General features: G+C 34.3%; 2 protein-coding genes across 6 annotated transcripts in view; both read right to left on the bottom strand.

Moving 5' to 3' along the window:
- The window catches only part of LOC123565033 (inositol polyphosphate multikinase-like), a 57,434-nt gene extending 47,763 nt beyond the window's left edge, over positions 1–9,671 (bottom strand). The window contains exon 1 of one of the 3 annotated variants that reach the window (XM_045359017.2): positions 9,108–9,671. In XM_045359017.2, the coding sequence (XP_045214952.1) occupies positions 9,108–9,217 (110 nt within the window). In that variant the 5' untranslated portion in view covers positions 9,218–9,671. Of the gene's footprint in view, positions 1–3,050; positions 3,173–9,107 lie in introns of those variants that run through there. The other 2 variants (XM_045359019.2, XM_053537668.1) reach the window with 2 other exon arrangements.
- A 1,306-nt stretch (positions 9,672–10,977) lies between these two features.
- The window catches only part of LOC123565034 (mitotic checkpoint serine/threonine-protein kinase BUB1-like), a 71,518-nt gene continuing 59,313 nt past the window's right edge, over positions 10,978–23,182 (bottom strand). For 2 of the 3 annotated variants that reach the window (XM_045359022.2, XM_045359023.2), the window contains 3 exons: positions 22,574–22,763; positions 19,733–19,839; positions 10,978–16,660 (listed from right to left, as the gene is read on the bottom strand). In XM_045359022.2, the coding sequence (XP_045214957.2) occupies positions 16,480–16,660; positions 19,733–19,839; positions 22,574–22,763 (478 nt within the window). In that variant the 3' untranslated portion in view covers positions 10,978–16,479. The remainder of the gene's footprint in view (positions 16,661–19,732; positions 19,840–22,573; positions 22,764–23,182) is intronic. The other variant, XR_006689082.2, reaches the window with a different exon arrangement.

Genomic DNA, 23,182 nt, shown 5'->3' with positions numbered 1-23,182 from the left:
GGCCTCATAATTTTATCTTCGGAAAAAGCAGTGGCTCAGAGAAAAAAATTCCCAGTGTGACCCCTGGTTTGAATAACAAAACTGTTGTTTATTTATTTCTTTGATTGTAGAAAAGCCAATAATTTCAAAAAAGGTCAATGTAAAACGAATATAGACACGCTGTCCTAACAAAATTTATTTATATACAGAATTTTACCACACATTTATGTCAAAAGTCTCTGTGGTCCAGTGGTTAGCGCACATATTTTCCATGCGCGAGGTCCGAGTTCGAATCTCGCAAGTTGCTTGATTTTTTTTTTCAGCTGAGGCCCAATTTAATTTTTTTTCTTGATATTTATCACACTTTTTTTAATTACTGGAACACAAATCAATAATAAGTACACATGTACTTAACCAATATTCTGTCTGTAAATTTTGAACAAAATATTCGAAGGCATGGAAAAGCATATATCGATATTGCTTATCTACCCTCCCTTCCACAATCTTTCACATACATTGCAACTACTTTCTAAAAGTCAATTTATTGACTAGAGTTTTAGCAGGAAGGTCTAATACGTATCAGTTGTTCCAGGTTTTAGTAAAATTACACTTGGAAAAAAATGTTGGCTATAAACTTGAGAGGCTCACTACGATCCCTATCAAGCTAAGAAATTAATCTTAATCGTATTCAAAAAAAGGTCCCAGACTGTTAGCAGTTAGGTAAATTAAACTGAATTTCGACCAAGAGTGTTTGTGTTATATATAAATTCTGGTCAAGAACTTTTTACAATGAATTTGAAATAAGAACTTTACAAGTAAATGGTTGTTTGTCATTCTCACATACACGAGTTTTACCATAGCTGTATTAGTGGAACACAATTTACGCTAAAAGAGTGTCATTTGATAATAATGGCATTTAAAAGAATTAAAATAGTCCGTGTTTAGGATAGCAGGATTATGTAAGTTCCGTTATCTATACTACAAAGAATATCAGAACAAGATGATATTGAATGTGATGTTACGCAGGTATAATGTGTAAATTGTTGTGTTTTATTTTTTGGATTGTTTTGTCGTTTTTAGAAACTATTTGTTTGTAACAAATGAACTGAAAAGAATATGTGCATTTCCAGATTCAGAAATTTGTATTAGAGAAACAAATTGATAGCAAAGGCATGATCGTTGTAAACAGAAACAAAATTGGTAATATTATGTATAAATAAATGACTTGCATTTATCTGTATATAATAAAATATTTATCCAAAACTACTGAGGAAGAGTGTGTTTTACGCATGCTCACTGACAACACATAAAGGCCTGATATTGGGTCACTTTTGAATGACTGTTGCACCATATATAATACTATGAGGAAAATTTTGTAAATGACAGTGTTCGAATTTATCAATGTTCGTACAGCCCCCATTTTACATACCCCTTTCCGGCGCTCACTTCGTGTGAGTTAAAATTTGCTTACTAGATATAAATTTGAATTATGTAAAGTTTTCAGCAAAAGCATTATTTTGATACCAATAAATGATAACAATTTGCAGAAATGAAAAAGTGACAGGTCAAAAATACCCCGTTATCTGTCCGGGTTTATGCAACAGTTTCGTTTTTGTCGTGTTGAGCGACATGTGAAGTTTCCACTTTTCTCTATTTTATCATCAGTACAACTAATGGTGCATTTTGGGACTAGATTCTGTGCATCCAAATATCACTATTATCTTTAACTCATGAACAATATTTTCCATTGTCTGTCTAGTCTTTATACATTTGAAGAAATGATTAGATCTATATGTTCATTTAAACAAAACTTTTTAAAACATTTCCCCTTCTTATTTTTATAACAATAGCGAAACCATCAGGCTTACTGTCAAAACTGAAAGGCAAACAGAAAATATCAGAAAGAACAATTTAATGCAGAAAAAAAGAAAAAATCCGTATCACTATCACTAGGTTTTCCCGTCAGATAGGCAGCGCCTAATTTCATATTATACTGACTAAAGGTTAGGGTTAGAATCACCATGGTTACAAAATATATACATTTAAGGTATTTTTGTTCGAATTAAGTTAATCCGGTATATACCGGAGTCTGTAATATATCACGGGCGCACCAACTCTGTATTTAGTCACAGCCAACACCAGCAACATCTCTCGTCTTAACTCTATACTGGTTGAGAACCATTTTCCGGACACATTTTCATATTTCGGCTCCATTATTCCCTAAAAAAGATATTTGACACAAATGAAGCCCATACTGCACATACTTCAGCTCCTTCCACATCCGATGTTGTAATCAGCATCGCGTTGTGACGTAAAATATGGGTTCCATGGGGCCTCAAATGGGGTCACTAAAATGAGTTATTTTTCCCGTCAGGTAAACCAGTTTCCGGACAAATATTTTGACGGTGTTTTGTTGTTAATTTGATATCAAAATAAGTAATTAAACTATTTCTACACATTTCTTTATCATTCAACTCTTCAAAATTACACATGAAACATAACCCGACTTTCAATAGCAGCTATGAAAGCAAACCGAGGTTGACTATAAAAAACTCGAATTTCGTCTTATACGAATTCTTGCTAATTCCAATAGATATAGAATAAAATTAGTGCAAAAATCGACAGCCCTGCATCTTACGTAACTTTTAGCGTGAAATTAAAAGTAGAACATGTTATCAGCAGACAATCATTATGTAGTTTGAATATTCCTTCCCCACTTGATACCTCGGCATGTGTGAACTACTGCGCATGCGCAATGCTATCTTCATGCCCCGTTAAGACAGAACGTTGTTTTGTAAACGCAGGTGAGTTATTATCAAAAACCCAAACATTACATAGCCTTATAAAATAGTGGTTTGTTGTAGACATAAAGACTAAACATCTAAATGATCTAGAGGAAACAATTCCATGAATAACAACGAAATAAAGCGGATATTACACGTGTCCGGAAACTGGTCCTGTCCGGAAAATGATTCCCAACCAGTATTTATATCATCATAAATTTAATGATTTAACGATAGATTCTACTGCTAAGAAGGCTATAGTCTTATTAGTCTTACAAGCTTCATTACCTTTGAGGAGATGTTTTTATTCGATTAATTCGGAAAATAAAAAAAATAATTCCGGTTTCATCTAAGTATCAAAAACGCTTGTTATATACAGATAATGCATTTGAGTGACTCGGAAGAATGGATAAATCCCGCTCCAGTACGGTACTGGACAAAAAATTATGTTGTGTATATTAAGCCTAAATTTATAGCCACCACCGGTAACCCATGTGTGCGACTCCACTAGAAAACTGTCAGTGATTTTAGCTGGATGATAGTGCAACATACAAAAGGCGCTCCAGTTCCAGAATGTTCAGACTATGAAAACCTGGGGTCGTTAAACACTGACTATGAAAACCTGGGGTCATGAGTTCGATCCCACTTGACCACAACGTCCGCTTTGAGCACTACTTTAAATTACTTTGTCCGTTTGCTTTATAATTTTTAAGCTGTCAATGGTTTTTACTTCAGTTACTGCTCCTGCTATTGTTCCGTCTGCCTTTTCATATTTCTTTTCTTTTTACCTTAGGCACTGTCTTTGGTTTTGTAAATCCAAAGACAAATGAATACCTCAAACGGTCAGATATAAAAACTGACCGGTATATATTTTTTTTTTACATTTAGCTGTCTGAGGTATTATGCAGAGAATTTCAGGTGCCTGTGGTAAATCATGTAAAGTTTTTACGTGTTTATTTTATTATAATTATTATTATTATTTTTTTTTTATAGCACATGCATTTCAGCTCTATGTGATTAACATGGTGATATGTGCAGTCTATCCAAAACTGAACACGTTCATTATCTTAATATGCCGGATTTTTCTTACGTAGTATTTATGATAAATACATGATCATAACCATATTTTTTTGTAGCTTCCTATATTTCATGAGCCAAAATTACGCGTTAATAATCTATGTCTCTTTTATATATAATGTAGTTGCTCTAGTTTATGATTTTTTTTTGTACATTCCTATTTAATTTGTCTTTTTTTGTTCATCCGAAATTATGTCTGTTGAAAAAAAAAGCTTAATTATTATCCAGCTAATATGTAGTTTGTAACTTCCTATGGTACTTTGTCTATACATATTTTCTACAATATATTTGATTGTAAATAACTGATAAATAAACAGTTTCAACCGTCCTTCATCTGCGAAACTGATCGGCAAATTATGTAAGCCTTTGCAAAATATGCTATCTTTTGGTCCTACATCCCTATACACTATTTCTCGAAGTAAAGATCATGTTCTGCCATCAAGGCGAACCTGAACAAACAATTAACTCCCACAATCATAATCAAATATTTAGTCATGTTCTCTTATCTAGCGTCAGTTATTACTCACTTCTGCGAACGAAGGACAAATTACATAAGTATCTCATAAAACGGCTTTGTGCTGAAACCTGCAACACCACTGGTTACATGTCAAGATGTTTGTTGGCCTGATGGTATCACTTAAGCAATGTTTCTGATCAATATCAATTAATCACTTAATCGTAAAGAAAAAATTTCAGTCATGCTGATTTTGAATAGCAGAAAAAAAAGTTTGTATAACTTTGACATAAATCTAGGAACTTTTGCCGTTTATAGAGGACGCAAAGACATATCCTGAACCGATAAATGAATCACTTAATCTAAATATATAATGACCTTAGAACTTTTTCTCTCGTTTTTTCACTCCACGGACAAAAAAATGCCAGGGTATGTGCACATAGTTGCGTTCTTCCGACTGTCCGTCCGATCCATACTCTATTTAAATCTTATACTATCTCTTACAGTTTTCAAAGGTTTTGTCCCAGACGTACGGAAATGTTACTACATGAAGTGAACTTGTCCGTATTGTCAGTCTATGAATGTACCTACAGCGGTTTATGAGCTTGAGCGGTTTAGGAGTTATGGTTCCTTTGAAATTCTGTAGAACTACTAAAATTTCATGAGCATGCAATGCTAGTCCGGATAACTTCGCTTGCAGTTTTTAAGAGAGCTGACAAAAACGTGCATGCATCACTATGAATACAACTTGCAGACTCTGTCAGGACACTCGCGTACATATACCATGCCTGGTCCTTCGAAATTGTACAAAATACTAATGAAAGGTTTCTTCGGATAATCCTCGTATACCTATAAACTTATCATTAGCATACTGTCAAGATATAAACTTGCGTTGCAAGGTTTAGGAGTTATTGCCCTTTGAATTTTTGCAAAATGTTATTTTTTACTACATGGGTAAATTCTATAAAACGTCTGAAGAGAACTTGTGCACAGTGTCAAAATATATATGCACTATGTCAAGTTTACGAATTATGGCGCTTGTCTTTGTAACAACATCCGAACGAATTGCCGACCATTTTCAATCAACTTCTTTAACAGTTACCTAAGATACATCCTATACATATACATGTACGTCTTAGGGTATTCATGTACTAAGCCAGCAATATCTATAACTTCCTTTTTATTAATTATTGATTTATCTCCTCTTTGTGTCTTTTACATATTCCTTTAGAGAATTTCTATCAGTTACAGAATTGAATTCTGTGATCTTGAATTACTAGAGTAATAGATAAAGGTGCATATACTGCTACATTAATTCGAAACGTTAAGACATAAACACATTGTCTTGGCCTTTATATATACCAATATCATTTTGTAACTATATACTTGTATTTCTCTTTTTTTATGCAAATCATGTATAATTACCATCGTGGAAACAAAAGACACTACAGTTATTTTGTGGTGGGTCAAAGTTTAAATATTTACCAACTTATCTCCAAATTTTGCACATTTTTTGCATGATTTTGTTCATATGCTGGAGATTATTATGAAAAATGTTTAATACATATACATTCAAAACAGCATTTGAGCTTGCGCGCGTGGGTTGGTGTTTTGTTTATTCATTTACGCCCTACATGTAATTTAGCACACTTCATGTATTCAGGATATTTCCCCTGAGAAAACATCGTTTACTATTAGCCTTTGTCTTGACACCAACGTGAAAAATACTCAAATACACAGTGACAATATCTAATGATATAACGAGAGTCACTTTCGTATTTACGCTACCCCGCTTAACTCAGTAGGGAGAGCGTCGGGGTCGCGAGTTCGAAACCCAGGCGGGGCGTATGTTCTCCGTGACGATTTGATAAAAGACATTGTGTCTGAAATCATTCGTCCTCCACCTCTGATAATTCATGTGGGGAAGTTGGCAGTTACTTGCGGAGAACAGGTTAGTACTGGTATAGAATCCAGGAACACTGGTTAGGTTAACTTCCCGCCGTTACATGACTGAAATACTGTTGAAAAACGGCGTTAACCCCAAAACAAACAAACAAACGTATACTTGCCAAAAAAGTAATAATAAGAACTTTTCTGGTCAATTTGTTAATGATTCAAAAAAAAAGAAGCTCGATTGTGACCTGTCAATCCCTGCCAGTACAGGTGTCATATGAGAAGGCGTGACTGTGACCATGTGGTGCTCGAACCATCAGTCTGTTTGACTTATTCATGATGGTATATTACAAATTTATTATTTTCAAAAAATCCTCATCCTCTGTTGTTTTCAAGATAAAAAAAATCACTTTGGGGCCAAGGCCGTGTCACTCCCGGATTCAAATTTAATTTCAGTTGTAGTTAGCTTTAATTGAGACTGTTTATAAACGAGGCCATCTGAGGGTCAACGTTCCCGTTTCTAGGGAGAGAAAAGTGGTTGCTGTTTATTATAAAAGGAACACTTTTGACGTAGATTAACTTCTTTAAAATGGTTTGCGGTTTGAAAACCGGACTTTCGGAGATTTTGCGCGTTATTTTTTTTTTTTATCTATGGGACTGTTTCACATGGAGATTACATGTAGTTTAAAAATATCTATATTTCATAGCATGAATTCAGTATACAATTTTAAAGTTTACATCTGTCTACACTATTAATTAATAACATAAAGATAAATAATATGAAAATATATTTCTGATGTAATACTGAATGGCATGCCGGTCAGTAGTCACAACTATTGACTCACAGGAGCACAAGTTGTCAGGAAAGTCTCGGCATAACAATATTCGTGGAAGTCGTTAGGATAGGAAAAATATCGATAAGAAAGTCGGCTGAATAATAATTGTGCTAATTATCAGAGTACGATGACGTCATAGTGTCACGATAGTTCGGTATATAGATATTGTAGGCGACTTACTCTTATAACTTCTGAAAATTATATCGCCCCCCACATGGGGAGACACATTGTTTTTGCCCTGTCCGTCCGTCCGTCCGTCCATCAGGCAGGCAGGCAGGCAGGCAGTCAGTCCTTCCGTCACACTTCATTTCCGATCAATAACTGGAGAACCATTTGACCTAAAACCTTCAAACTTCATAAGAGCTTATGGAGTAGATGGCCCCTATTGTTTTTGGGGTCACTTTGTTGAAGGTCAATGTCACAGGGGCCTGAACATGGAAAACCATTTTCGCGACCAAGAACTTGAGAACCACTTGACCCAGAATGTTGAAATTTCATAGGATGATTGGACATGCAGAATAGATGACCACTACTGATTTTGGGGTCACTCTGTTGAACGTCAAGGTCACAGGGGCCTGAACATGGAAAACCATTTCCGACCAATAACTTCAGAACCACTTGGCCCAGTGGATGATTGGACATGCATAGTATATGCATAGGATGATTGGACATGCATAGTATATGACCCCTATTGATTTTGGGGTCACTCGATCAAAGGGGCCAGAACATGGAAAACCGTTTCTAATCCATAACTTAAGAACCACTAGGCCCAGAATGTTGAAACTTCTTTGGATGATTGGACATGCCTAGATAGCTACTGCAGCCAACCATCAGCAGTGTCTCTTTGACTTTCGCTCCTGTACACTATTGACTTCTTGCCTATTACTACTATGCATTGGGGAAACATGCGCTTTTCTACAAAAGCATCTTCTAGTTTCACTTCCTTGTATCATTTTACCAAAAATTAGAAATGAGATGTTTTTATCTTTTTCTCCGAAGGAATTCATTTAAAAGAAACTTCCAGGTAAAATACAGATGTCAAATTTTAAGGAGGTCGTTTTTTTTTTTCTTTTGCGTTTCAACCTCAAAGCTGAATGATGTTAACTTTAATGAACACACAAGCTATATAGCTGGAAACGAGAATGAAATCGGCTAGCACGTATGCCCGTGTAGCAGTAATATTGACGAGCTTTGAAATCAAATTGGGTGTAAAATGACCAATACGTATACAGCTCAGAATAATTCGAGAACTTGTTAGAAATCTACGTCGCAAAATGTTGTAAATGTCATGGACACGAGTATGTATTATACCTGTGACGAAAAAAGATTGGACGCAACAAACCAAAATGAAAAACTTTACTTTATATGGTAAGAAATATGCGAACTCAATCAAATGATACAAGCACAGAGCTACATTTAAAAGGTGTCGCATCTTTCATATACGCTAACAGGTGCGATTACTCGTGTCTTGATAATGAATGTATAGGGTCGTGGTTGGTCTTTCACAATCATACAGTGATATACCATATTGATTTTGAGATACTAGTATTCTTTTTCGTGTTAACTTGACACCGACCGACATACTTGTAGTGTATTTTAGTATTTCGATATTAAATGAAATCACAATAGGAAATATATAATACGCGGAGAATTAGAGAACAATAATTCAGTCGGTTTACTAAATATTAACTTCAAGTACATGTCAATGCCCATTTAATCCAAAACTCGATATAACGATCATTTATTAGTTTACAATAGCTAGAAATATCTTTATAATATAGACAAAACTGAAAGTCGGCTTATTTTGCCTGTAAATAAATATTTAAATAAGAGTTAGAAAGCAACTATTCGTGTAAACACATTTTCTCTCCAGGCCAGTAGTTTCTCCATATTTGTTTTGATAAAGTTATTAACTTATATGTAAATGTAGTATAAAATTGTTATTTATGACTGTCACAAGTTAGTTAATAACAAAATAACAGAAAGCTGGGGAAAATATATAGATTTCTTATAACTGTGATTTTAACAAGCTGGGACACGTGAATTACTATTTTACTATATAAAAACGAAACGTATAATTCTTACTTTCCGCACAAACGAAGACATGCTTCCATAAAAAGATCAGCATAAACCCCCGGAGGCATATCCCCCGGTCCAAGAAAATCAGAATTCCCTCGCACGGAAATTCCAAACATTTATATATATCCACTGGTTTGATTCAGGCATTTAATATCCATTTTATCTATTTTATAGAAAAACACATGTATACACTTATTCCACAGCGATCACTGTACTATTTCATTTGTCACACCTCAGCCGGTGAACAGGTAAGAATTATATCTCGATGAAATAATCCCGAACAACAGAAAACAGCTCTGATTATATTGGATAAATGGATTCTTTTGAATTTCCCAAGGTGATTTGTTTCCTGTCTCCAGAAGTTATTCACAACGAAAAAATGGCAGTCATTCCGCAGTTGGATTGTGAGCTATATTAGTAAACTGCTTCATTGTTTATGGTTGTATGATTAAACAATGCGGAAAATAAAATACTAGGTGCGTTCAGTACATATGCGGACATCTTTAAATATATTTTGCTTATAAAATCTGAAATAGATAAAAAGCAATGTTCGGATCAAGGGTTAACCCGGCTTAATGTAAATATAACGGTTTATCAATTTTATAATTTACGATTGGGCGAGTGTGAACGAGTAGTTTACCTAACAACATAATATTTACATATATCTAAGTAAAAAATCTTGTATGTAAACTAAAATAAAGTTCATTTTATAAACCAATGTTTAAATTCACTACGTCACACTTTAAAGCTCTATTGAAAATCATTCTAATTTAAGGAAATGTTAACTGAATAAATAAACATGAAATATATTTCAAGTGCAAGGATTAACTGGTTTTAAGGTCAGCGGTATCACATAGTAAATGTTTCAATCGAAATTACGACCTTGGTTGGACTGTGAAATCAACATCGAATTTTGAACCTATTTTGAAAAAGCCAGTTCCGCATTTATATCAAACAGTTTTTGCACATGTATTTTGTCAGATAACTGCATCATTAATAAAACATTGAAAAGAAAAAAATCATGACAGCCACTCGTATTTGAAAAACTTAAGGATCAAGATAACCTTTTATATTAAATTTGAAAAAAAAGTTTATTGTCGAGATATTATATTCGGTTGTCAAAACAACTCTTGGCTGTATGTAGTTTTTATCTTCCCTTGTAAAACTGAAACGAAATAGCCCGAACTGATTTTTAATTCGAAACCGTATTTTTTTAATAGTAAATCAAATAATTATGTACTCCAGTAGAAACCATATAGATTTCCCCGCAGGTAAGGACGCCTGTCTCTGTTAAATATATATTTCGATTCGCTCATTGATTGAACCGTTCATTCTTCCATCAGAAAAAGTAAAATGTATTTAAAAACGTGTCTCCTTTGCTGCTATGTAAAACGCTAAGTGTGCAAAAAGTTGTAGGAATATGCAAACAGTTCTAATCTAACATACACGAGGAGTTCATAGACTTATAGTCTGTTGAGATCAAATAAACTGTAATAATGTTAGTTTCTTTCTTCATACTGACACTGACATTTCAAGTTCTCAGAAAACCATTTTCTCTCTACTTTATAGTAGAGATATTTGTTTTGATGGACTCTAACGACTGATGCCAGTCTAGGGAGTTCTCTAAAAAGTTTCAAGTCGTAAGGATCATATATTTACGTCTTTGGTATATTTAAGGCAAATAGGTAGGGTGGAAGGATGCACCACGATATGAGCAATATCAATTTTGATTATAGATAATAGCACACACTTTGTATATCTTCCACTACACTACAAAGGACTTTTCTTTTAAAATATGTATACAGACGTTTTTATAGAAATGTCAGACATTACCTTCACACTGATGCTTATAAAAGATATAAATAATAAGAACATTTCTTGACATTTTCTATTTATTTTTTTCTGTGCACTTTTCCAAATCATGCAGCAAAACTTGAATAATCACATGGTAATTATCCAAAATCTTTTTTTTTTACAAATAAATTACTATATTCAGGGTACATAACTTGTATTATGTTTACATATAGATTATATACATGTACTTTTACTTTGCTTGCACACATATGCATTATTTTCCAAAAAATAGCAAGAACACATAATACACAGCCATAGATAGTCAATCACAAAACACATGCTCAATAACTAAATTATGATAAAAATATCTAGCTGAACAGAACAAACAACTTGCATGTTTTTTTAGTTCATTTTTTCATATATGAAAGCCACTCATTCGCACATTTTAGATTAAAATTTTTTCTCTCTCAAAAAATCCACGAAATGTGGCTACTGCAAAAATAACCAGTGGCATAAACTTACTGACACAATATTTTGCAAGATATCATACCAATTAACGTTTGCCACACTTTTGAAAAAATGGAGAAAATCAACATATTCTTGTTTTAAAAAAACACAACAACAACAAAATCCAACACTTATTTTTCACTCACATTACTATTTCTCAATGTCATATATACATTCTATGCCCAACTTGGTGGAAATGAACATGTTGAAAAATTTCACCCAAATTGTTGGCGAGTGAAATTAGGACAAAATCCTCCTGCTCAACTTGACCAAGGCAAGACAACACGCCCCCACCACCTTGAATTTGCTAAATAAAAACTTTGAAATGAAAAATGGGAACAGTAATTTAGAAAAAAAAAAAGATATATATTTTTAAGATAATAATTATAATTTTTCTAAAAGGAATAAAGTTAAAATCTTGATATAATTTTAAAAAAAAATCCAAGCGAAAATTGTGTCCAATTTGGTCAAATTAAACAGAGGAGATTTTGTCTGCATTCCTCTGCAAGTAGCTTTAAACCATAGAAAACATGCAACACTGTAACTGGTCTTATACTACATTCATCTCTACAGGTCAACAGGTTTTTCATGTAGACTCTTGTCCTGGTTTTCATCTACATTTGTGACAAAATTATTCATCAATTGTTACACATATTTACACATATATTTGGTAATTCGTAAATTTATAAAACATCTGAACACATTTGGCATATTGCATCTTAACTGAACACAATACAGTATACAAAAGTATATATAAAAATTTTCAAGAAGTACTGTATTTATTTTGTTAACTGATTTTAAACTGTTTCATTCACCTTTTTTAGCACCACTCGAAAACTTGGTCCTCCAAAAAATTGTATAAGAATGTACTTCATAAATAGTGGCATTTGGCACAAACTTTATCTTTTTAAGCAAATGATCCTTTGAAAGCACAAAAGCAAACATACAACTAGAGTAAACTGTCAGACACTTTTGAAATGGTGGATGAAAGCAGTATGCTAAGTGAGGGTTTCACTAATTTTTGACAGGGAAGGTTGGTGGTTCTAACCAGGTTCCTGTCCATCCCTGAAACAATGCATGGCGAGGCACCTGGGGTCTTCTTTCACTACCAAAAGCTTGAAAAGTCGCCAAAAGCCAAAATCAACAACAACAACAACAACAACGTTTTGATACCAGATTTTGCTTATTTTGTTATTTCTCAGGGGTTGATTTTCCATCAGACTTGTGTACATAAGAAACTTCAAAATATTCTCCCCGAATGTTCGTGAGCAGCTTTAAACAGTATGAACGAGACAGTTAATGATTACCACTATCACATATTTTACTGCAAACATAATTGTTACCAGAATTTCTTTTTCAGAACAAAGAACAAGCACAACACTTTAACACTTTCTTATATTACTATACTGAATCTTGAAAATAGCTATTTTAGACAACGAAGTATTTGCTAATCTCATCAAAAGAGTTATAGAAACTTGTGTAATTTTTTCTTTCTTTTTCTAATCCAGACCATTTATTTTTCTACAGTATTTCAGCTACATAGCATTGTGATCAGTTATTATACCAGTACTGACTTGACCTTTGCAAGTAATTGACAAATGAGGTGACTGACTATAAACACTTTGTTTTCTTCAAAATGCCATACAGAGCATAAACCAACCCAGGGATCAAGCTTGTGACCTTTTGATTTACAGTCTAGGGCTTTACCTACCAAACTAACCAGGTGGGCCCAGTAACAAAAGCATTCAAAAATAGGTTAACTGTAAGTTCAAAAATATCTGTAACTAAGGCCAAAAGGTTATCTTGGTTGTCAATTTAAAACATAACTTATTCGAATATTTCAGCTTTTATCCCTAGTTTTTTCCCCCTCATGTATGGGTTTATTCTCAACTTATCACTTCCATTTTCTATAACATACTTTCCCTGATGACAATTTTATAATTATTACCGTAACACCCTTATTTCACTTGAAAGACAATAAAACTTGAAATGTAAACTTAAGTGTTCAAACTCAAGATAAAATTTTATATTTAATCATTTATTTGTATAAATATCAGTTTAAACACTCAGTGCTATAATGGCATGTTTTTTGTTTGCCAAGGGCTGCAAATTATTCAAAGAATCAATTGTCTAGCAAGAACTGAAAGTACAGTGGAACCTGTCTTGTGGCCATCTGTAGTAATCAACCACTTGTCTTAAGCAGCTAGATGGATAACTTCCCAAATACACTTAATGACATTTTTCATTTTTAGTGTATTCTGTAAGACTTATTTAATGAACAAAAAGACCCATTACATAGACTTAGATCCCAATTAGAAATATATGTCTTATCACTCTTTTTTTGTGTGTGAAATTTTGTAATTACTCCCCTTTAACATGAAAGTATTAAAAAAATGGACTATTTTATTTGATTTCAACCAAATCACTAGTTTTACATTTGCATTTGATAGATATTGAGATATTGCAATAATCTGAATAAAATGGTAAATAGTGTGTAGCTTCCTGATTCATTGATTTCAAATCGATCAAAGGTATTATTAAGTTTACAAACTCGGCATTTCTCATGAATTTAGGCTAAATATATATAATTGTTCATGTTAATCTTTGACAAATATAATACAATAATTCTTAACTTATCATGTTCCTTTGGCAAAGTATGTTTATCAAATTTAAACATATGCTAAAATAACTCTATTGTTGTTAAGCAAACAGGATAGTGAAATCAAAATTTTAGAAATACTGCCAGCTAAAATCGAACATGTAGTAAGCATTCAAATTTATTGACAATGAACACAAATAAGCATAAATAACCATATGTTAAACTTTTAATCAAATCCATTACCTGATCAAATCTGATTAACAACCCTTTAAGCAGCCATCTGCCTGAACCCTTATAATGCTGGACACGAATGATTCTGCTTTTGCGACCAGTGTAATCATGATCAGCCTGCACATCCAAGCAGTCTGATCATGATCTGCACTGTTCGCCATTCAGTCAGTATCTTTTTGGTCAGCACCCCTTTTAACAGTTAATGGTACTGTCCAAATTGAAAGATGGACAAGTTCACTATAGAAATTTAGCAGGGTAAGGGTTAAGCGTCCAGACTGTGCCTCTCTCTTGAGTGGCTGCTTAATACAGATGTGACTGTATGCTGTGAAAATGATATACATAAATTAGTTTATTTACATATAGATTAATATTTCTCAATAGGAATGTTTTATAATGTAAATAAATTAATATAATGTACATGTATTTTCAATACATTTCATTGCCATATGCAAACGTATGTCATGCAATCCGAGACTTTAAAAATTAAGCCTTATCATACATGTAACACTAAACCGAAAATCTCAAAGGTAAATTTCAATTAACCAAGTGTTCACAATAAAGTATGTAAAAATCCAGGGCCTGTATTCATTAATGTTGTAAGTCTTAAACTGAGTCTTACACTTATCACAACAGCAGTTTGTAAGTACCATGTGGCGGCTGTAAAAAGTCTCCATGTACTTGGACTTAGTGTTGTTATATTTTCTTACTTTCATGGAGTACACTCAATTACACTGTTACTGAATTCCACTAAAGCTGGTGCTTGGGGCATGAGTGGTGTTGCACATTTCATTACCACACATGGACAGTCTCAATCCAACTGAGTCTGCTATTAATTTGGGCGCTATATAAATCTGTTATAATAATAATAACAAGAGCTGTCACTAATGGTAACAAATGCCCCCGCAGCGCCTTGACCTTTAACCTGGTGACCCCAAAGTCAATAGGGGTCGTGTACTCAATAAGTACTATCAGCATGTGAAGTTTGAAGGTCCTGGGTGCAGTGGTTTGTGAGTAAAGTGCCTTCATGCAAAAAGTTAACGTTGTGACGAATGGACGGACAGTTGAAAACTAATATGCCTCCCTTCGGGGGCATAATAATAATAATTTGCTTGATTGCATTCTATGCTTCTAAAGGATCTTCTTACAGACTTTATTTTCAACAATGAATTTGAATTTTCAATCTACCATACCTTTGTTTCTTGCTTATTTATACCCATGAAATTTTCAAAAGCTGTCTATAGCCTCAGAATGCACATTCATGCAATGTTTCATTATGATCTGTGCTTATTTAACAGTGACAGAGCAAAAACAAATTATAGCTTTTACACTCTAAGAATGATGTTTAAACTTAAAATGTTAATGAATATATATAATAATTTTTACTTGTTAAAGGCTATTTTTAAAGGAAATCCTTGTACTGTTACTATAAATGTATTGTAGGAGTGTACCTTATAAAGGACAATGACCAAAACAATCAGATTATATTTTCTTTGAAACGTCTTTAATTATAGTCAAAGGAATGCCTTCTTCTAATCTTAATATCATCCACATGCCCTGTTTTTATCTAAATGTTCCCTGTGAAAAACCACAACTGTTGGAAAACATGAACTCAACACAAACAAGACCTAATGAACAATTTTGCTGCAAATAGATTATTCTAATTGGACAATGAACACCTGCAGTATCATTTTCTACCATTTTGTTCTGTAGCACAGCCCATAATATTCTTGTAGTCAATATGCATTTATTCTATTCTGCTAACTAATAATACTCTGTACAAAACCGTATCATGTGAAGTAAACTATCAACAAACTTCAAGTAACTATACTCTGAAATCATTAAAATTTACTTGAAAAAAAAATCTGTTTGTTTGTACCAGAATGGCTATTTCGTGGAAGTATAAAATTGTGGGTTTCTAATTTTGAATATAAAATGCATAGGAATTTTACTTTTTCATTGACATTTTATTTTGTGGATTCACTCAACCATGGAATACCCCAACAAATATTAACCTTTACCCTGGTAAATTTCTAAAATGGACTTGTCCATCGTTCAATTAGGGAAGTGTCACTTATTATTTAAATGTTTGTTCACTGAAAATTTATTGACTGAATTACAAACCGTACAAACCATGATCAGTCTGCATAGATGTTGCTCCGCACTGGTCACAAAGGCAAAATCCCGCCGCCAGCAGGTTAAAGTTTAATGATTTCGCAGTATTAAAGCTTATGTAGAACTGACAGCCAATCATTGGCTGGCAATAGTTTTGTTAAACGATCCACATTGCGTATTGTATTTCTGTAACAAGTCATTAACAAAGTAGTTCTCAAACTCTTGTCTTATTGCAGCAATGTCTGGAAGCTCGTCACAGCTCGGTACATTCAGTAACTGATGAAATAACTTCTTCCACAAAGCAGAATTCCAATTTCTGTGAAAAGAACATTAGAGCATTTAAAGAAGAGCTAATTAAACATTTACTTCTTTTTGAAATCAAACAACTTTTAACTTCCATGCTAAAAGAGATCAATGGTATATACAATGGTCATAATTCACTTTCATAAATTTGAAAAGCATTACATGCATACATATCAGATTTTAAATTATTCATGGAATCACTGTCTCGATTTCTATGATTCTTGTGTTCTGAATTATGACTTCAGTCAACAATGACAGTTTGATCAATGTGCAATACATATTGTGTAACTTTTACCGTAAAGGCAGTGAGTGAAAATTATGTGCGTTGTTTGTAATATGACAATATGTGATCACAAACTTCACAAATGTCTTATACCTATACTCAAACTAACAGAGTTAACCTGCAAGTTAAAAGATTGAATAGAGCTATTCATAAACTCAGCCACCGACCGGAATATTGGCCTGACAGAGGCAAGTGTGTATTTAGGTTTCAGTCTAAAGTATGGGTGATCTTAGCCTTTAGTATAATGACCACAACATGAAGAAGAAATTTACTGACTGCCTTTGTTATAATGATCACAACATGCAGAAGAGATTTACTTATCAGAAGATATAACTTTATAAAGTTTCACTACTGTAGCTGCAAGCATTCTTCAGTTACTATAAGGTAACTGTTCTAAGACTGAAGCCTGTGACCTTGACCTTTGATATACTGACCCCAAAATAAACAGAGATCATCTACTATTCACAGGTAATCACCATATTAAATTTGCCAGTGACAGGCCCAAGCATTCGCTAGAGGTAACTGCATCTTTGACCCCTTTAACAACTGGGACTGTCTACCGATGTAACACAACCAACAAGTGAACTTTGACCATTGTATGCAGAAACATTTTCCAGTGATCGACTGGAAACTGGTTTCTGTCCCACAGTTACTGTAAACTTGACCTTTGACCAACTATTCTTTAAACAATTGGGATCATCAACTGACCACAGACAATCATCTTCTGAAAGTCCAAGTGTTCTCCAGTTATTGATTGAAACCATTTTCAGTCTTGATGTAACTGTCCTTGACCTTTGACCTACTGGACCTTCAAACAATAGGTGTCATTCATTGACAGGAAATCACGGTATAGTTTGTCTATTGTAGATCACAGTATTCTATAGTTACTAATCAAAAATTGTTTTCAGCAGATCATGCTTACCTTGAACTCTACAACAATTGGATTCATCTCTTAAATACAGGCAATTATTCTATGAAATCTGAAGATCTTAGACCCAAGAGTTTTCCAGGAACTGTGACCTTGACCACTGACCTACTATTTCCTCAAAACAATAAGGATCATCTGCTTACCACAAGCAATCATAACATGAACTTAAACTGCTGTGATCCCAAGAATTTTCCAGCCATTGAAAAGACACCAAATGGTATCTTGACACAGGGACATGAGAAAATCAAAATACACTTATTCTTTGAAAAGGGCATACACATTTGAAATTACTTGTTTGGTTTTGGACAATTTATGAGAACCTCCTCAGTTATGTAAGTGCATCTGCTAATCATACATTTTTTGGTGGTTACCAATCAGAATAAAATCAGTTCTTTGCAAATGATTACTTTCCTTAAAGTTAAATACAACAAAATTAAGGAAGCCTTGTCTAGGATAGTAATGGCTGAGAAACAGGTTGCCCTGCTAATTACACTCACTACCAACCCTTTGCAATTACACAGTTTAAACAAACCAAGCCAACTAGATATTAAGCTTTCTTATTTTTAATATTATTTAATTTTTAGTTGCATTTTGTATCATTAAATAAGAAATAATAGATCTTTTTTTGTTAGTTAATAAAATATAGGCAAGAGTACTAATGCGTAATAATTAAATCGCAAGTCCACAGCATGATGTCTATATTTTATTAACTGATAAAATGATTGAAACATGTTTATCATTTTGATTCAAACCACGCAAATATTTCACACTTTAAAGCACTAAACTTTAACTCCAAATGTCATTCAGGCCTTAGGCTGTTACAATTTACTCCCCTTAGTTGGATAATAGAATTTTGCGATATTTGGTAGATTTTAACAGAAGTAAAAAGTAGTAGTATTTTATTTTCAATATCATCTTTGGTCAAAAATCAAAAGTTAATATTTTATTAAATATTTATGAAGTCTATGCAGTTTCTAAAAATAGAACAAGTGACATGTGCCAATTCTTGAGGACACAAATACACACCAGGACATTTCGGTGTTTCTTTTCCATTATAGTATTGGTAACTGACATTTACATGGTGTGAAATTGTGAAATTCAGCCATACATAGCCCTATCAACTGATGACACTGATGCTGAACAAGTTATAGGTAGTCTGGCAAAACATTTTCCCACGGCTTTTTACTTGCAAATAAATATCAGTCAGCAATTGTTCATCAAATCTGATGCACTTTGTATTACTACCATTCAGCACTGAAAAAAGTACCTTGGTAGTACATGAACGGCATATAATAGAAACTGAGGTAAAATCTCTAATGTTACAACTGTAGAGTAAAATGTAACAGCCAAGCATATTCTACTGAAGATTTATATATAGGCTGCTTGCTGCATGTTTATATAGCGATTGCTGCGCACTGTGTTAGAATTCATATGACAAAGTTTATGACAAATTATATAATCAAGTAAAATGATAAAGGAGCAAGTTCAATCCAGTTCTCCTTGACTTCTACTGTGGAATCATTAATATTCGTTGGGGACTATTTTTCGTGGATTTCATGGTTGAGTCAATCCACGAAATTTAATCCCAATGAACAAGTAAAATTCCTGCTCATTTTATGTTCAAAAGTTGAAATCCACGAATTCATATCCCCACGAAAGTGCCGTTCTGACCAAAACCACGAAATTTCATGCCCACAAAATTAAATGATTTCACAGTATTACATTTGCAATTCATGAGTAAATTATTGAAAGTCACCTGTTGAATTTGGAGAATAAATTACAAAATCAAGTAAAATGATAAAGGAGCATTTTCCATTAAGTTCTCTTTGATTTCTATTTCATTAGCAATTCATGAGTAATATATTAAGAGTTACCTGGTGAATTTGGACGTCATCTTCCAGATTCCACCTTCCTGGTAAACTTTCATGTACTGATTAAATATCATCACATGGATTGTACCGGCCAGTCCAAACAGGTCAGTCTGTAACACAGAATCATCAATAGAGCATTATATAACTTACTGACCTTATCTTTAAGATCTGATACTAGGTATGTTGATTTTGATTAAATAAATAAAAGATACAAAACACTAATGAGCCATGATCACAATGCCATCCAACATATGTAAATATTACACACAAAATAAACCATCTTTATAAACATTATGGAAACTTAACTGTACTAAATTAATATAATTTCAGAAAACAGTTTCCCAATTTCATGGCTGTTGGTGGACTTCCACAAAAAGGTCTGCCATAAAATGATACGAAGACAGAAACATTAGATGGCAACCTTTTACACAAAACAAATCACGTTGACCTGCAGGGACCATACATAAAACTTCCATTAGTGTGATTACATAAAGTGTAAATCTAGAAAATTAAATCTCAACAAGTTAAAACAAATCCTATTTATTTTATTTTTCAGTTTTGAAATACACAAATTTCAGACCCCATCAAATACTAATAGCCATTTTGGCCAAAACCACAATTCTTTTTTGCCAACAAAACTAAACTAGAAAATGCTTTTGTAAAAAAGCGCATGTCTCCCCCAATGCAAAGTCCTATAGGCAAGAAGTCAATAGGGGTCAGGAGCAAAAATCAAAGAGACACTGATGGTTGGCTGCAATAGGGATCATCTACTTGGCATGTCCAGTCATCCCACTAAATTTCAACACTCTTGGCCTAGTGGTTCTCAAGTCACTGTTCAGGCTCCTGTGACCTTGACCTTTGATCAAGTGACCTCAAAATAAATAGGGGTCATCTACTCTGCATGTCCAATCATCCTATTAAGTTTCAACATTGTAGGTCAAGTGGTTCTCAAGTTATTTCCAAAAAATGATTTTACATGAACAGGCCACTGTGACCTTGACCTTTAACAGACTGACCCCAAAATCAATAGGGGTCATCTACTCTGCATGTTCAATGATCCTATGAAGTTTCAACATTCTGGGTCAAGTGGTTCTCAAGTTATTGATCAGAACTGGTTATCAATGTTCAGGGCCCTGTGACCTTGACCTTTAACGGAGTGGCCCCAAAAACAATAGGGGTCATTTACTCTGCATGAACAATCATCCTATGAAGTTTCAACATTCTGGGTCGAGAGGTTCTCAAGTTATTGATTGGAAATGGTTTTCCATGTTCAGGCCCCTGTGGCCTTGACCTTTAACAGAGTGACCCTAAAATCGTTAGGGGTCATCTACTCTGCATGACCAATCATCCTATGAAGTTTCAGCATTCTGGGTCAAGTGGTTCTCAAGTTACTGACCGGAAAACCAGAAATGGTTTTCAATGTTCAGGCCCCTATGACCTTGACCTTTCACAGAGAGACCCCAAAATCGTTAGGGGTCATCTACTCTGCATGACCAACCTTACTATTATGTTTCAACATTCTGGGTCAAGTGGTTCTGAAGTTATTGACCGGAAATGGTTTTCAATGTTCAGGCCCCTGTGACCTTGACCTTTAATGGAGTGACCCCAAAATCGATAGGGGTCATCTACTTTGCATGTACAATCATCCTATGAAGTTTCAACATTCTGAGTCAAGTGGTTCTCAAGTTATTGATCGGAAATGGTTTTCCATGTTCAGGCCCCTGTGACCTTGACCTTTGATGGAGTGACCCCAAAATCAATAGGGGTCAATTACTCTTTATGACCAATCATCCTATGAAGTTTTAACATTCTGGGTCAAGTGGTTCTCTAGTTATTGATTGGAAAGGGTTTTCAATGTTCAGGCCCCTGTGACCTTGACCTTTGATGGAGTGATCCCAAAATCAATAGGGGTCATCTACTCTTCATGACCAATCATCCTATGAAGTTTCAACATTCGGGGTCTTGGGTTCTCTAGTTATTGATCGGAAATGGTTTACAATGTTCAGGCCCCTGTGACCTTGACCTTTGACGGAGTGACCCCAAAATCAATAGGGGTCATCTACTGTTCATGATCAATCATCCTATGAAGTTTCAACATTCTGGGTCAAGTGGTTCTCTACTTATTGATCGGAAATGGTTTTCAATGTTCAGGCCCCTGTGACCTTGACCTTTGACGGAGTGACCCCAAAAACAATAGGGGTCGTCTACTCCAGCAGCCCTACAACCCTATGAAGTTTGAAGGTTCTAGGTCAAATGGTTCCCCAGTTATTGCCCGGAAATGAAGTGTGACGTACGGACGGAAGGACGGACGGACAGACGGACGGACAGACAGGGCAAAAACAATATGTCTCCTGGGGGAGACATAATGATGTCACTGTACTTTAAAATTCTTGTTTTTCATCAACCATTTTCTACTGCATGACAAAAAAATAGCAGTACTGTCCAACAATATCAAACTGAACCACTAGTAACAATTATACCACCATTAAAATCCCCCAAAAGATTATGCTTATAATGCAAATGATCATTTTACCATAATGAATCAAGTTTGTTTGTTCTTGGCTTAACACCGTTTTTCAACAGTATTTCAGTTATGTAACAACGGGCAGTTAACCTAACCAGTGTTCCTAGATTCTGAACCAGTACAAACCTCTTCTCCACAAGTAACTACTTACTTTCCCACATGAATCTGAGATGGAGGATGAAATGATTTCAGACATAATGTCTTTTATCAAATCATCACGGAGAAAATATGCCCTGCACGGGGATCAAACTCTGTGATCTGTGCTCTCCTTATTGCTAAGCGGGCAGGTGATGAATAAAGTACTGTCTATTGGTACATACCTGGTATGTCCAGGGTCTGTTCGTTTTCATCTCTATACACTGAAAGCACTGTGTGTTGACTTTGGTCAGGAAGGTTGTACCTGCTGGGTATTTGGACATATCTATGCTCTGTCCAAAGTCTATCAACTGAACAAACCTGCTGGTACCTCCGAACACTACCAAAGGATCTGTACTCACTGGAAGACGAGGGCTGTTTAAGAGATAAAATATGCAAAACAGTGTAAATGCATCAGGAAGAAATGAATTAGAATTAAAACAATCAAGAGCACCACCTACGGGTGCCATCGCTCGTCTGCAAATGCTAGACAATATGTAAGAAAAGTGTTACAGTTCAGATTTTCTAAGTATAAAAAGGGCCATAACTCTGACAAAATGCAGCTTAGAGTTATGGTTCTAGACCTACATAGTCCCCTAATGATGATAAACAAGTGTGCAAATTTTCAAAGCTGTAGCTTTTATAGTTTTTGAGAAAAGGGGGAGCTAAACAAAAATTTCAACCAAGAAACTGGAATTTTTTAAGTACAAAAATGTCCATAATTCTGACAAAATGCAATCAGAGTTATGGTTCTTTGCCTACATATTCTTTTAATGATGATAAACAAGTGTGCA

This window comes from Mercenaria mercenaria, chromosome 2, assembly GCF_021730395.1.
Source record: "Mercenaria mercenaria strain notata chromosome 2, MADL_Memer_1, whole genome shotgun sequence".
In the NCBI taxonomy this organism is placed as follows: Eukaryota; Metazoa; Mollusca; class Bivalvia; order Venerida; family Veneridae; genus Mercenaria; species Mercenaria mercenaria.
Note: the sequence above shows the minus strand (reverse complement) of the source record. Positions and strands in the feature narration are given on the sequence as shown.